Source organism: Camellia sinensis, chromosome 10 (genome assembly GCF_055761805.1).
Source record: "Camellia sinensis isolate YWXY chromosome 10, ASM5576180v1, whole genome shotgun sequence".
Taxonomy (NCBI): domain Eukaryota; kingdom Viridiplantae; phylum Streptophyta; class Magnoliopsida; order Ericales; family Theaceae; genus Camellia; species Camellia sinensis.
In genome coordinates this window covers 156984573-156999334 of record NC_138970.1, presented here as the reverse complement: position 1 = coordinate 156999334, position 14762 = coordinate 156984573, and the positions used below count along the sequence as shown (strand labels likewise).

The 14762-nt window shown below is 36.6% G+C and overlaps 1 protein-coding gene and 1 pseudogene across 1 annotated transcript in view; one reads left to right on the top strand and one right to left on the bottom strand.

Moving 5' to 3' along the window:
• The window catches only part of LOC114257092 (phosphoenolpyruvate carboxylase 4), a 29312-nt gene extending 15842 nt beyond the window's left edge, over nt 1–13470 (bottom strand). Inside the window, exons 1-12 of the mRNA XM_028196815.2 lie at nt 13019–13470; nt 10886–11049; nt 10283–10397; nt 10098–10175; nt 9924–9992; nt 9755–9833; nt 9596–9672; nt 9402–9497; nt 8731–8872; nt 4053–4184; nt 2191–2264; nt 1742–2017 (exon numbers count right to left, since the gene is read on the bottom strand). Coding sequence (XP_028052616.2) covers nt 1742–2017; nt 2191–2264; nt 4053–4184; nt 8731–8872; nt 9402–9497; nt 9596–9672; nt 9755–9833; nt 9924–9992; nt 10098–10175; nt 10283–10397; nt 10886–11049; nt 13019–13174 — 1458 coding nt within the window. The 5' untranslated portion in view covers nt 13175–13470. The remainder of the gene's footprint in view (nt 1–1741; nt 2018–2190; nt 2265–4052; nt 4185–8730; nt 8873–9401; nt 9498–9595; nt 9673–9754; nt 9834–9923; nt 9993–10097; nt 10176–10282; nt 10398–10885; nt 11050–13018) is intronic.
• Nucleotides 5461–6778, top strand: LOC145801388 (uncharacterized; annotated as a pseudogene).
• Nucleotides 13471–14762: the final 1292 nt, after the last annotated feature.

The window sequence follows — 14762 nt, the reverse complement described above, 5'->3', positions numbered from 1 at the left end:
TTTCCTGCAATAGGTGAAAAACTACCATCGGCTATTCTGATTTTGTCATGACCAGAACAAGGGAAATAGGTACTAAATAAATGGGAAAAACTAGTCATGTGATCGGAGGCACCGGAATCTATGATCCACGGAGAGAAGTTTAGGCAAGAGAAGGCTTTAGGATTTCTACCTGTTTGTGCCAACAAAACACTAGGAGTACCGGATGAGGAGTTGGATTTTATCAGCTTTAAGAGTTGATCAATCTGCTCTTTGTTGAAGGGACCTGAATCGGCTTCATTAGCGGTAGGAAAGCCACGATTCTTCTCTCCTTGTTTGCTGCTTTTCCAGTTGACAGGTTTGCCATGGATCTTCCAACACGTTTCGCGTGTATGGCGAGGCTTGTTGCAAAAATCACACCAGACCCGTGGCTTATCATCAAACCTGCACTGGTAATTTGCAGCCTTGTTGGCCGCAGCATCGCTAATTAAAGCAGAAATTTCAATTGATTCACCAGTACCTTTTTTCTTAAGCATGACGCTCCTTCGGCTCTCTTCCCTTCTGACTTCGGCAAATACTTCGCCAATGGATGGGAGAGGAGGTCTGCCAATAATTCTTCCTCGCACTTCATCGAACTCAATGTTGAGGCCGGCAAGAAACTTGTAAATACGGCTGTCTTCCACAGTTTTCTTGTGGTGGTTGCAGTCGTCAACCGATTTCCATTCGTATGTGTTGAAGATGTCAAGATCCTGCCACAACCTTTTCAACGAATTGAAATATTTGGTGACGGAATCATCTCCTTGACGAATCTCTCCCAACTTCAAAGTTAATTCGAAAACTTGAGATTGATTTCCTAGGTCAGAATACATCTGACTAACATTATCCCACAATTCTTGTGCAGTAGGATAGCACATGTAATTAGAGCTTATATCCTCCTCCATAGAATTGACCAACCATGTCATAACCATGGAGTTTTCAGCGTCCCAACTGTCGAACAGCGGATCATTAACAGCAGGAGCCTTCTTGTCACCAGTGATGTAACCGATCTTTCCTTGCCCACGGATATACATCCGGACAGATTGTGACCAGCGGAGAAAATTATCACCATTTAGGCGGATGGTGGTGATTTGGACAGAGTGAGAGTTGGACGTTTTCACCGGAATGGCAGCGGCAGGGGTTGAAGTGGTTTCGGACGTGACTTCCGACATGGCTATGACGGTTTTAGGGCTGCTGCGTTTTTTGTTGCTCTGATACCAACTTAGAAAATATGAGGAAGAAGAACTCCGAAAATATGAGGAAGAAGGAATATATTTCTGTTATATTCAAAACTTCTTATTTTACAAGACCAAATGACACTCCTTATATAGGAGATATTACAAACATCATTATAACCCATTATATGCCACTTACATATTATATATTACCACTATCTACCACTATCATATTATATACATGCCACTATCTACCACCAACACCACTATCATATTCTATACATGCCACTATCTACCACCAACACCACTATCATATTCTATACATGCATTAATATTAAGTAATTTTTGGAGCTTATTATTTTGAGGGTTTATCTTTTCCTAATTTATATTTTTAGTTGATCTATAAATATTGGACTTATGTTTAATTGAAGAGACTTTTGGATATTGAATAGAATTGATTGAGAACTTTTTCTTTTCTTTTTTTTATAGATATATATATGTCGGCCATCCGGCATCAACAAATATTGTCACTGGTCAAATAGAAAAAGGAATACCGTGTCTTTTACATGCCCAAGAACAATTCTGTAAGGGGCCATTGTAGGTTGTTGAGGCATGCTTGGCTCTAGAAGCTTCTCGAAGCTGGTCCTTCCTATCTGAGATTCGCCAAATAGTTTTTTTTGAGCGAGTTGACTAGAGCTGAAAGAGGCAGAACGTGGGGACACAGCAGGAGAGTTATTAGAATTGGCTATATTTCCATCTACAAATTTTTTATGCAAGCTGTGATTTGAATCGTGGGATGAAGAGCCTGATCTTGAAGTACCATGGCCAGCCTGCAAAAATAATAATAATAATAATAACAAAACAAATTAAAATAATTTCCCACTGCACGAGGCTCCCGTTAGCAAATAAAATAAATTAAAAAAACCAAATAGATGTTGATTGGTATCATAGGAATATTACAAGAACCATCTACTTGGTGAAAACGTCATATAACTTGCCTCACCTGATGATTCAATAGCACGTAATTTGTCCCAGGAAGTACTGTTCTAGGATACTGAGATTCCCCATCCTGGCATTCTACATGAACACAAATTTACAAAGGAATCAGAAATGATTTTTCATATTGGTAGGCATCTCTATAACATGCCAATTTAAACAAACATTAACCGAAACATGAGAAATAAAGGGCGCTTGTTTAACATGACAGCACATTATTGGTGAAACGTGTTTAGAAACTGGAACGCCAAAGCATTAGCAAAGCAGGCCCTAAGCCTACTTAAACTCAAACCAATGTAAACAAAAAGAATTCCTGTTTGGACATCAATTTTAGACATGAACACAATTGAAAGAAGCCATAAAAAATATTGGAACACGTGCCAAGAATTCAAAACAAAAAATAAGAAATTCTCAGATGTCAAATGTTTTGAGATAATTGAAATAATAGCCACAAATATTAAAACTTTGTTAGACATTGGGCAGAAGTAATGAGTTGCAGAGAGATCTTTGACAGTAGCAGAGATAAACCAACAACAAAAATCATTGTGACAGCCAGTCATTGAAAAAGAAAATCAAACAAATGATTCACATCAGCTTTAATGTATGAAACCCCAAAAGAAAATGAAAATTATTTTTAAAATTATCGCAGTCAATGAGACTCTCGTGTTTTAGCATATATGTCATAGATATCTGGGGTCAATTATTCATAAAATATGGAGAATTTAAGAAGGGCATGAGCCATAGAATTAGGGTTGGATGGATGAAATGGAGGAATGCATAAAGAGTGATGTGTGATCGTAGGGTTTAAATTAAATTTAAAGGGAAAATGTTATAAGACTACTATAAGACCAGACCTTCTATGATGTATGGTACTGAATGTTAGACAGTTGAGAAAAATACATGTTCAAAAAATGAGTGTTGTGGAAGTGAGACGAGTGATATGGATGAACAATTTACAACAAAATACAAGATAACAAGTGAGATTCTTTAAGGAGGAATGATTATGTGCATCGTAGACCAACTAATGTGCCTGCCTGTGAGGAGTGATTTGATCTACATCGAGGATAGTAAAAGAAATAAAAGAAGGCTTAGAAAACTAGGCAGAAGTAATAAGAAAAGATAAAACTATCTTAAACTTAATTAAAGATATGACAGGCTAACAGCAAATAAAACCAATGGAAGGAAATGGATCCATATAACCAACCCCGTGTAATTGACACAAGAGCTTGCTGAGTTGAGTTGAGTATATTGTAGATACTTACATGACCTGTGTAGAGGGTCAAATCCCATTTAGTTGGCACCATTTAACAAGAAAGTTATATTATCAAAAAAAAAAAAATAATGTTGTAGATACAAACCGAGTCAAGTTTTCAAAACTTGTCATTGTAATCATGAATCACAAATTCCAATTGTCAATGCCATTTAGGAATGGCTAATTTCCTTAGATAAGGCTCTGTTTAAATTGTTCTTTGAGTTGTAGAAGTGTTTGGAGGCCTTAAACAAAGTGCAACAGAGGGAAAACAGGCCAAGCACTCTAGCAGCGACCTTACCCAAGCACAAAATTGAGTTTCCAGTAGCCACCGTATGTAGATGGCTCAATGAGCACTTGAGTGGTGACTTCAATGAAGAAAAAGGAATGTGAATTTTAAAAGCATCGAGGCAACAAGTATAGAGTTGAAGTGAAATGGGCTTCTATTCATGACATACCATGGTAATGTGTCAGTCATAGAGTCAATTGGTGTTTCCGTAATGATACAAACAAAAAGAGAAAAAATGAATGGAATTTTACATTGAAAGCATAAGAAATGTCTGAAAAAAATAGACCACCACCCAAAAATAGAGAGCAGATACCAAAATATATCTTTTCACCTGTGCAAGAAGGCAGACCAGCACCATCTGGTAGCTGTGTAGGGAGTGAAGGCACTTGTTGGTCATGATGCTTCAATTGATTCCAGTTTTGTGGTTGGTTCCAATTCTCATGCCGATCCTCAGCGGAATTTTCTGGAGATAAATTTGGAGATAAATTTAGGCTAATATGGAATCAATAAGTAGCTAACTAGTTTAGTACTTGGAACTTCATGAAATTTGAGAGCAAGTTCATACATTCTACAGAAGGGACAGCTTCATGCAACCGTATATCAATTTGCACCTCAGAATCATTAGCCATACATATTCTAAAACAGAAAATGTAACCTACGAAACACTCTATATATCTGAACCATATCAGTTCACCACCCATGTGGCATAATTTACTCAATGTGAAGATGGTATGTGCCAGTGCTTTTTTCAAGGACATGGTCAGTGAACAGATAAGCACCTTATCCATAGGAACTCAGATCTAGGGATTTAGATTATAAAGCAAACAGGCAAAGGAAAACAAGTGTTCCAGAGGGATACAAGAGAATAAACAGGCAAACAAGGTTCAAAGTGAAATTTTACAAAACATCAAAACTTTTGCACAGGAAAATGGTCTAATTACTATTGTTATGAATTTTGAATATTAAAAATTATTTCAAATGACACCAACAAGGAACATTGAAATTCTCAAAAAATAAAAAGGTTGTTCAAATATTAAATCTTCATGTTAAAACCACACAACCCTTTTTTTCGTAAGTGCAAAAATCTTTTTATCTATATATATTAAATCTCCATGCTTCTTTTTTTTTTTTTCTTTTTTTTCTTTTTTTTTTTTTTTGTGAGAGCAAAATCTATGCAACATATGGCAAACAAATTTGTTAGTTAACTGTACATGATCTAAATGAAGAGGCAGTATGTTAAAACCTACCATCACCTACTACACCTACCACCACCTACTACCACCTACTACACACCTACCACTACCACCTACTACCATCTACTCCACTACATCTCCTATATAAGGAGCCCCTCACCATTTGTAATTTATAACATTCAACAATCAATAATATACATCAATTTGTTTTACATGGTATCAGAGCAAGGTTAAGAACTTAGTGATTCCGTTTCACCGGCGGGCGGCAGCCTCGCCTTGCCCGTCCGCCGGACAAACCCAAATTTTCTAATTCTCTCTCTCCTTCCTCCATACCCTCACCCACATACCAGTGCACAAAAGCCCTCTTCGCATACATCAGATCAAACTTATGATCACTCCTCGAGGTCACCAGAGCAACACTTGTGGAGTTGGAGATCATGCAAACTGCTGGAATGGCCTTGAGAGCTGTCCTACACGAACCCCACCACTTGGGCATATTCAACTCCTGGAATGGCACCGACTGTTGCCCCAACTGATTCGGCGTGAGCTGCGACCCCACCACACGCCGAGTCGCCGACATCAACCTCCGCGGCAAGTCCGAAGACCCCTCTGAGGAAGCTTGTGATCATGGGTTTGGATCGTGTGAAACGCGGTCGCGCTCCAATCGTCGTCAAGACCGTCACTAGGACGGTGTTCGTGGTGATGATGTCGTATGTGTATAGTATCATGAAGATCCAGAAGCGTTGGCGATCTCAACCCAACGGATCAGATTCTCATGACCAGAAACCAAATTGAAAGCCTCTCTTATGGGATTCTCCCTATTCCTTGCACTACTGATCGACAGACTACACATTGCACTACTGATAGACAGACTACACCACACATACATGCACGACATCCATTTACTCTTTTTTAAATCCCCCACTTTACCTTTCTTTATTTTTCTCTTCCCTTTTCCAACCTTCTCCACCCATTTATTTTATTATTATTTTGTACAAATCCAACCCATTCTTTTTCTTTTTCATTCTTTCCACACACACTCATGTTCCCCACTCAACTTTTTTACTCCATCTTCTGAAAAGCAACCAAAACACCCGCCCACAACTTTAAATCTCCCATTTCTTTTTTCTTTTTTTATTAATTTCACATTCACCCACTTCTCTTCAATTTTCTTTTCTTTTATACTTTATTTTTTTTTTAGTCTTCCATCCGAAGAACATGGGTGTATGAGTAAAAAAAAAAAAAACAACAACAACAACAACAACAAAAAAATGGCACACCAAACCTTATCTTATTTTATTCATCTCAGGGATCAACCCCGATCACACTTACACACAAAAAAAAAAAAAAAAAAAAACAGCAAAGACCACCATCACAACAAACAAAGGATTTTTTTTCCGTATCCCTTCTCTACTCTGCCGCCGGTCTCTTCTTCTTGCCTCCGTCCTGGGCGGTCCTTGCCGGTGTTGCCTCAGTGTTTCCCACTCCACTGGGCACGATCACAACTCCCCGCTGCTCCTCCACTGCAGCATATGGCGGATCTCCAAATCGGAACATCACGGTGGCCTTCCGCTTCAGCTCCTTGTTTTCCACTTTTAGCACACTTATCTCTGCTCGCGCATCCTTATACATGCGCTGGAGCAGAGCCAGTTGGGCGTTTAACTGCTGCACCTCATTTGTCCTACTCTGCAGCCGGTGCGACAAGTTTGTGACCGCAGTCATGGTTTCAACACATGACTTCAATGTATACTGATTCGCCTCAATATCTGATTGCGCTGCCATTCTTTGCTCCACAGACCGCATAGGAAAGGTCAATGGAGCAAACTCAGGGGCGCTTGGTTGAGGTTCACGGGCAACCGCACCAGTTACCTCTCTCGTGGACTCGTTGAGGTCGGGAAAGAGAGTGAGCAGACTACGGGACGAAGAGGCCATGTTATGGGTTGCTGATTGTTTCAGAGAAGGGTTGGTTACAGAGTGTTACAGAATATCTCTCTCAAGACAACGAAGAGTTTCTCAGAGGTTTTTAGCCAGTTTTTTGTCTTAGCCTCTGCCTCAGCATCAGCATCCGTCTTGGTTAAATAGCCAAGGCAGACACGCGCATCGCGCGCCACTTGACGCCAGACGACAAAACGGGCGCGCAAGCCAATGTGGTGACGCGCCTCGCCATCATGTCCGGCACATCTTTTTATGACTTGGGCTCGCCTTTTGATGGCACGCCTTTTTATGGATTGGGCACGCCTTTTGATGGCACGCCTTTTGAAAGATTGGGCACACCTTTTGAGGGTGCGACTTTTTAAGGGTCCGACAAGACTCTGTAAACTGTCCCGACATTGATTCCGGTTAGCTCCTTCATGGGTCCGACAAGACTCTGTAAACTGTCCTGACATTGATTCCGGTTAGTTTCTACAAGGGTCCAGCAAGACTCCGTAAACTGTCACAACAACTGTCACAGCATTGTCTGCTACAACGGTCCGACATGACCCCATAAACTGTCGTCTACATCGGTCTGCCATAACCATACAGTCTTCTACAACGGTCTGACACGACCATACAGTGTCTCCTATCCATTTTTTATTTTTCAGATTATTTTCTTGTTTTGTTACTCTCTCCAAACTCAAGTTGGTTAGTTCCTATCCCCCTTGAGTTTGCGGGGGGCTGTTAAAACCTACCATCACCTACTACACCTACCACCACCTACTACCACCTACTACACACCTACCACTACCACCTACTACCACCTACTCCACTACATCTCCTATATAAGGAGCCCCTCACCATTTGTAATTTATAACATTCAACAATCAATAATATACATCAATTTGTTTTACATGGTATCAGAGCAAGGTTAAGAACTTAGTGATTCCGTTTCACCGGCGGGCGGCAGCCTCGCCTTGCCCGTCTGCCGGACAAACCCAAATTTTCTAATTCTCTCTCTCCTTCCCTCTCTCTACCAGCCCTCGAACCTCTGACCTGAGGCTTTAACAAATCATGATTTAGCCAAACAGATTCTACAAGGGTCCAGCAAGACTCCGTAAACTGTCACAACAACTGTCACAGCATTGTCTGCTACAACGGTCCGACATGACCCCATAAACTGTCGTCTACATCGGTCTGCCATAACCATACAGTCTTCTACAACGGTCTGACACGACCATACATGTCTCCTATCCATTTTTTATTTTTCAGATTATTTTCTTGTTTTGTTACTCTCTCCAAATTCAAGTTGGTTAGTTCCTATCCCCCTTGAGTTTGCGGGGGGCTGTTAAAACCTACCATCACCTACTACACCTACCACCACCTACTACACACCTACCACTACCACCTACTCCACTACATCTCCTATATAAGGAGCCCCTCACCATTTGTTTTACACAGTATTCTGCTAATGCTTGTTTTCACATATATTAAATTCACAAGGTTTAGATGCTATGAATTTTGAAATATATATCAATTGGCAATTCCAAGCTCATGATTCTCACAGTTAGATTACACAATAAATGTTCTTGCCAAAAACTTCATGCATACATACATGAATTGTTACATTACATTATGGTAGGGTTAGACAATTAGCATGCAGTATTTACATTCATATATATACAATATATCAACAATTTCACCGCTCAGCCAACTGGATTCTCATTTTCAGTTCCTCATTTGATTGTGAGCAAGAAAAGTTCATCATGAAGAGCCAAAAATAGAAGCATAAGCCAGTTACAAGTCACCGGTTAACATAATACAAAGACACAAGGAATAAGAATAGAAATATCCATAAGCTGTTTAAGAGAGGAGTTTGAATAGAACTTGGACATGACCAACCTCTTTCTAAAATTTCATGAACTAGTCTTGACAATCTATCACTGCAGCTGTTCATGGAAAGTTCAAATCTTAGATTATCAACTTCCCGGAAGTAGAGATCAATAGCCATCCAGCTGGATAAAAGAGAGACATCTCTTGTGACCTGAAACAGCAGAAGATTATACTATTCAATGAGATTAAGTACATAATTGGACCTTACACAACATAAAAATAAAAATACTTCCACAAAAATGTTGACATTAGTACAGTCAGAACAGATAACAATGAAATTGGCTAATAAATCAAGAAAATTGAGTACTCTCTTCATATTAAAGGCATATGTTTGGCACCTTAAAAAAGTGTGTATTTGGTGAAATAGTAATGCATGCAAACAGAATTATTCTACTGAATATCATATATAGAATGATGTGGCTTGGACCAGAATGTCAATGCAGCACGTCATTCATGGACCAGAATACCAAGACTCCATTTTTCTAGAACAAGTTTTGGCTGTTCCATGAATCACATTACTATGATAGCGTATGGATATGCTACCCAGCAAATTTACAAAAATATTTGGATTTGCAGAATTTACTTTAGCAAATTAAATTCTTCCCAACTCCAGGGGAAATTTCTGTTCATATAAGTTCAAATAATCAAATTTACATATGAACCGTTGCTAGAAGCAGAACCTTTGCTGTGACACTTGGATTTCCATCTCTGTCACCTCCCATCCAAGCTCCAAATTTAATCGGTGTGCATGTCAAGGGAAGTGGCCTCCCAGTATGCTGAGAGAAAGAGACGCAGAAAGAAGTCATAGAAAAAGAAGAGCCATGAAATAAATGCATATGTTAAAGGATATGGCAAGTACAGATTGAAAACAAACCTTCTTCAGAGCATTGCTGACACGACGTAAATAGTGGGGTACAGCTTTCCAAAGGGACTGCTCCACAATGTGTAAGCCTAAGAGAATAATGTACAGAGTCTTTTCAGAGAAAGAAATACATTGAAAGCTTTAGTACGTCTTAAATTTCAAGTAGTTTACCAGCCTTAGCTTCATCTACAGGTGTAGGTTTGTGGCGTCTTAGTTCATCTGTTTGCCATATTGATGTTATCTCTCTCACCTACAAATACCAGAATGAATTATAGGCCATTGAAAACATTTAAAAGCAAAATAACATCATTTTTCAACATTATTATTAAGAGACACGGACCAGATCTTCTATCAGCATATCTCGATCTTCATGGCCAAGATCAGGTCGGTCATTAAACTCCAAGAGATGCTGTGAGGAAAGCCCGGGTTCACAATCAAAGCCAAATCAATAACACGATACTTAAATAAATAATAATTTTACATGTTAACTGAACATTTCAAGAACACAAGTTACCGCAATTCTAATGTGTTTATATTGCAAGGTACGTCGATTGATTTGCGTGGGATGTGCAGTCAGAACAATCTCAACCTCCTGCAGCAATAAGAAACCAACGTTACCAACACAATAGACAACATCAAACAACCAAATAAGATAACTGCACTAAAAATGTGAAATGTCAGTGAAAGAAAATTAATAACCTGCTTGCAGACAGTATTGTAAAGCTCGTCTGGGGGAACTCCACCTTGAACCAGCTGATTGAAAATGTCATCACAAGATTTTGATAGGTATGCCACATTACGTGTCTTACGTACTCTGCATGAATGAACGTTAGCCTGGAAAACAGTTTTGGGAAGTTTCCTATTTGGCTATTTTTAACACTAAATGGATCAAAATTTTATAAGAACTAATTTCAAGTTTTGTTCAGATATCATTCAGCAACAGAGCAATTCAAAATTCAGCTAACCTAGAAAAAAGTTAAAAATTAACAGAAACACTATAAACATTTTTCAACTAAAGAATGAAATATATTAACCATGACTATTAGAAAAAATTCAGAATTGTAAGTACCAATTCACGATTGTTGCAACGATGAACATAGATATCTTTGTTTTAGATTAAACTATGTATAAAAGTATATTCCTATTGCTCAAAAATGACAACCATTGAAATAAGAAACAGAATGATATATAGGGCTATGGCATTTCAAACAAGGTAAGTATGTTCAAATTACCTATGATGGGACAATAGGAAACAAAATGATTAATAGGGCTAGCATTTCAAACAAGTTGAGTACAAATTACCTATGATGGGTCTCAGCAATACCCATCAAGGTGAGATAATGACTGAAAGCTCGAGCAAGAGTCAGGGCTTCTTCCAATGTCATTTTGGACATTTCCGATGAGAGTTGCTTCTCGAGCAGCTCAGCTGTGTCCTCTATCCCTGCCAGCCTCATGTTACAAGCACTCTGAACCAATAAAATCCCATCAAAATTTCTCAGTGACTTCATTTACAAATCTATGCACAAGCATGTGTACATAACAAAATTATAAAACATACACCTCAGCAGTGGCGACTTCAGGAATTTTTATCAGTGGTGTCAATCAAAAACTTAAATACCATATATCTTATAGAAAATTCACATTAATCATTATATCACATATGGAGAAAAAAATCAACAAATTAATTTAAATTCTAAAATTATAAACAAAAATATTTCAATATATTGATACTATTATTTAAACAAAAAGACATGCTAATACACGAGCTTCTATAATTGACCACGACAAGATTTCATATTTTGAAATCGTTGCATAATAAGCTCATTATCAACACTATCAACTAGTGGGTTCAAAAGAGTAGGATTTAAAATTATGGGTTCAAAGTTGTATTTTAGTGGGTTCAATTACTAATTTTTTTCCTAAAATCTAATATTTATATAATAATAATAATAATAATAATAATAATAATAAAAATTCAGCCAGGGGGTTCTAGTGACACCCCTGGCCAAGCCTTGGAGCCGCCCCTGCCTCAAGAATTGTTAACAAGAAAACCCAATTGAGATATGAAGAAATGCTTCTTTGGATGGGGGTGATTTGGTGAGAAATGATAAGAAATGGTGAGGAAGAGAACTCTTTTCTCATGTTTGGTTCATAGGTTGGGTGAGAAATGGTGAGAAAGTAAACTCTTTTCTGAGATGTGTACTGATTTTTCAATCTGGTTATCTACTCATGCACAGACACACATTCATGTACTATATATTTACTGTTTGAAGATACAGAGAGAGCATTTTGATGGAGGAGCTTTGTGGGTTTGTCTCGAAGCATATACTCATTCTAAACTTTCCTATGTTGTTCCAATCTTCCGATTCTAGTTCCTACGATGCTCCTCATGTAGCCATACATGCATGTGTGTGTGGGAATGTATTAATTTGGAGTATCATATTCTGATAAGCCATTTTGTATCATGACACTCTGCTTTGGTCTTATGTTTGGATCACAGGGTGAGAAAAGAAAAGAAAAAGATTATGGTCTCTCACCTATATGCATGGACGGAGTTACATAGGGTCAAGGGGCACATGCCTCCTCTCATTTTTTTAAAAATTATACTTTTACCTCTAATTAAAATAAGTTTTTCATTAAACTTCCTTTTAATTTTTAAAAATATTTCTAAATGTTTATATCTCATCTTTGTTTTCTCTTTCTTTTTAATATATTCCTTACAATTTGTCACTATAAATGGTTAATTTTATCAAAATATTCTCTTATAATTATTTCTATCTCTCTCATTTCTCTCTTGTTTTTCTCCACATGTATCTTCTTCTTCTTCTTTTTTCTTTTTTTTGTATGCATCGTGATTATCATCATATTTAGTAACTAAAATAGCAAATAAAAAAAAATTGGTTAATTAAAACATATATAAGGCACATAATTTTAACATCACATTGATCTTTAGTCAGTCTATCACCAAATGAAAAAAGAATTCAGTTAAGTTTTGTAATTAATATTGCTAAGGATTAATGGTGCCACATGAATCAAACTCGGCCACTGCCTATATGAAAAAAGAAAAGAAATGATAGTGTTTTCTCATTATCATGTTTGGATGGGTAAGAAAGGAAATCATGTAAGAGAGGGATATGAATAAGATTTATTTTCATTTCTTGTATTTGAAGGGGCAATATTCGTATTATAAATATTTTATCATCAATCAATTTATTTATCAGCAAATTTCACCCCTTTCATCAGAAATGAAATAACAAAACCCAATTGAAAAAAACGGAGAAACCCAATTCTACAAGAAACCAGAAACAGGGAATGATGATTAAAAATGTTCTAACAGAATCCAATACATCAATACATACAAATCTGAATTTATATGTTTGTGTGTGCGCGCGCGCATGAATGACTAGTAAGAAAAAGAAGAAAAGATAGAGAGACCTGAGCGAGGACTCGATTGCGCTCGAGTTTTTCCATGAAAGGAAAACCAGCTTCCCTTTGAATAACGTCTTTGAGGAGGCTGCCGAGTAATCTACAGTCATCTTCGAAGCTCTGGAACGAGATTTCCTCTGCTATGTCGTCTGTTGTGTCCGTCATTTTCACACACACATACACACAGAAACTAGCAATCACTGAATAGCAATAGAATACATAATCTGCATTTGTAGTGAGAGAGAGAGAGAGAGTGAGTTGAGACAGAATGGGACTGTGGAGAATGGAATATTCTGTTGGAAGGATTGTGGTGATTCATCCCCTAAAATTAGAACCGTAATTGAATGTGAAAAATAAAAAAAATAAAAAAATATTTGGCCAAAATATCATTTCAATAGGTCCATACATACATTAGAATTATTAAAACGCTTCTTTAAAAATTTCCAAACATTTTTCTTATGGTGTGGGGGGCTTGGACGGTCTCCGGTCCATAAGCAGATTGGACCGTCCGACCCACCCATAGACTCATTTTAATATTTTGTTTTAATAATTTAAATAATTTATATTTTAAAATTTATTGAATATTTTATTTTTATAAAAAATTAAATTAATTAGATAATAAAAATCATGCATTCAAATAAATTTTATATGAATCATTTATAATTTTATAGTTATTTTTTATATAAAATTAATTTAAATATATAATTACTATTATCTAATTGATTTAATTTTTATAATAATAATATATTAAACAAATTATAAAATATAAATAATTTAAATAATCAAAACGAAATCTTAAAATGAACCCACTTGTGCAACAGCACCCCCTCCAACTTTCTGGAGGATTGTAGAGCAGCCATGTGTCTGTTGTGAAAACTTTAGTGGTTGGGGATGATATCCACCTTTAAAAGCAACCAAGAATATACTAACACGTGTCCTTTGCAATTATTAGTGGAGAATTATAATGCAGTTTTGTGTAAATAAATAGTTATAGATTTTTATAAAACTTACTTATAACTTTAATTATTAATATTGATAAAAAAATTTAATTGATTTGTAATTATTTTTGTAGAATGAATCAGCTTCTTTTCAGTTGGGTTTCTGTAGACTTATCACGGAACTCGCATCGATAATTCAAATCAATTAATGTATAAAACTCGTCGAGTATTTCATTTTCGTAAAAAATCACATTAATCAAATATCGATAGTCACTTAATCAGATCATATTTGTATCAATGGTAATTATGATTTTAAAAATAAATTATTCACACAAATGTGATCTGATTAAGTGACTATCGATATTTAATAAATGTAATTTTTTATAGAAATAAAATACTCGATGAGATCTAAATATTAAACGGCTTAAATTATTAATGTAGACTCCATGGTAGACCGCAGAGCCTAGTAATATGCTTAAATCCAATTTTGGACTAGATAAAAATCTAAAACTTTATAGAAATGCACTGATAAATGGAGAATTATAATACAATTTTGTGTAAAAAAATAGTTAGAGATTTTTAAAAAACTTACTTATAACTTTAATTATTAATGTTGATAAAAAATTTGATTGATATGTAATTATTTTTGTAGAATGAATCAGCTTCTTTCCAGTTGGGTTTATGTAGATTTACACGGAATTCACATCAACAATTCAAATCATTCAATATGTAAAACTCGTCGAGTTATAAAAAATGCTTCAATCCAATTTCGGACTAGATAAAAATCTGAAACTTTATAGAAATGCACTGATACG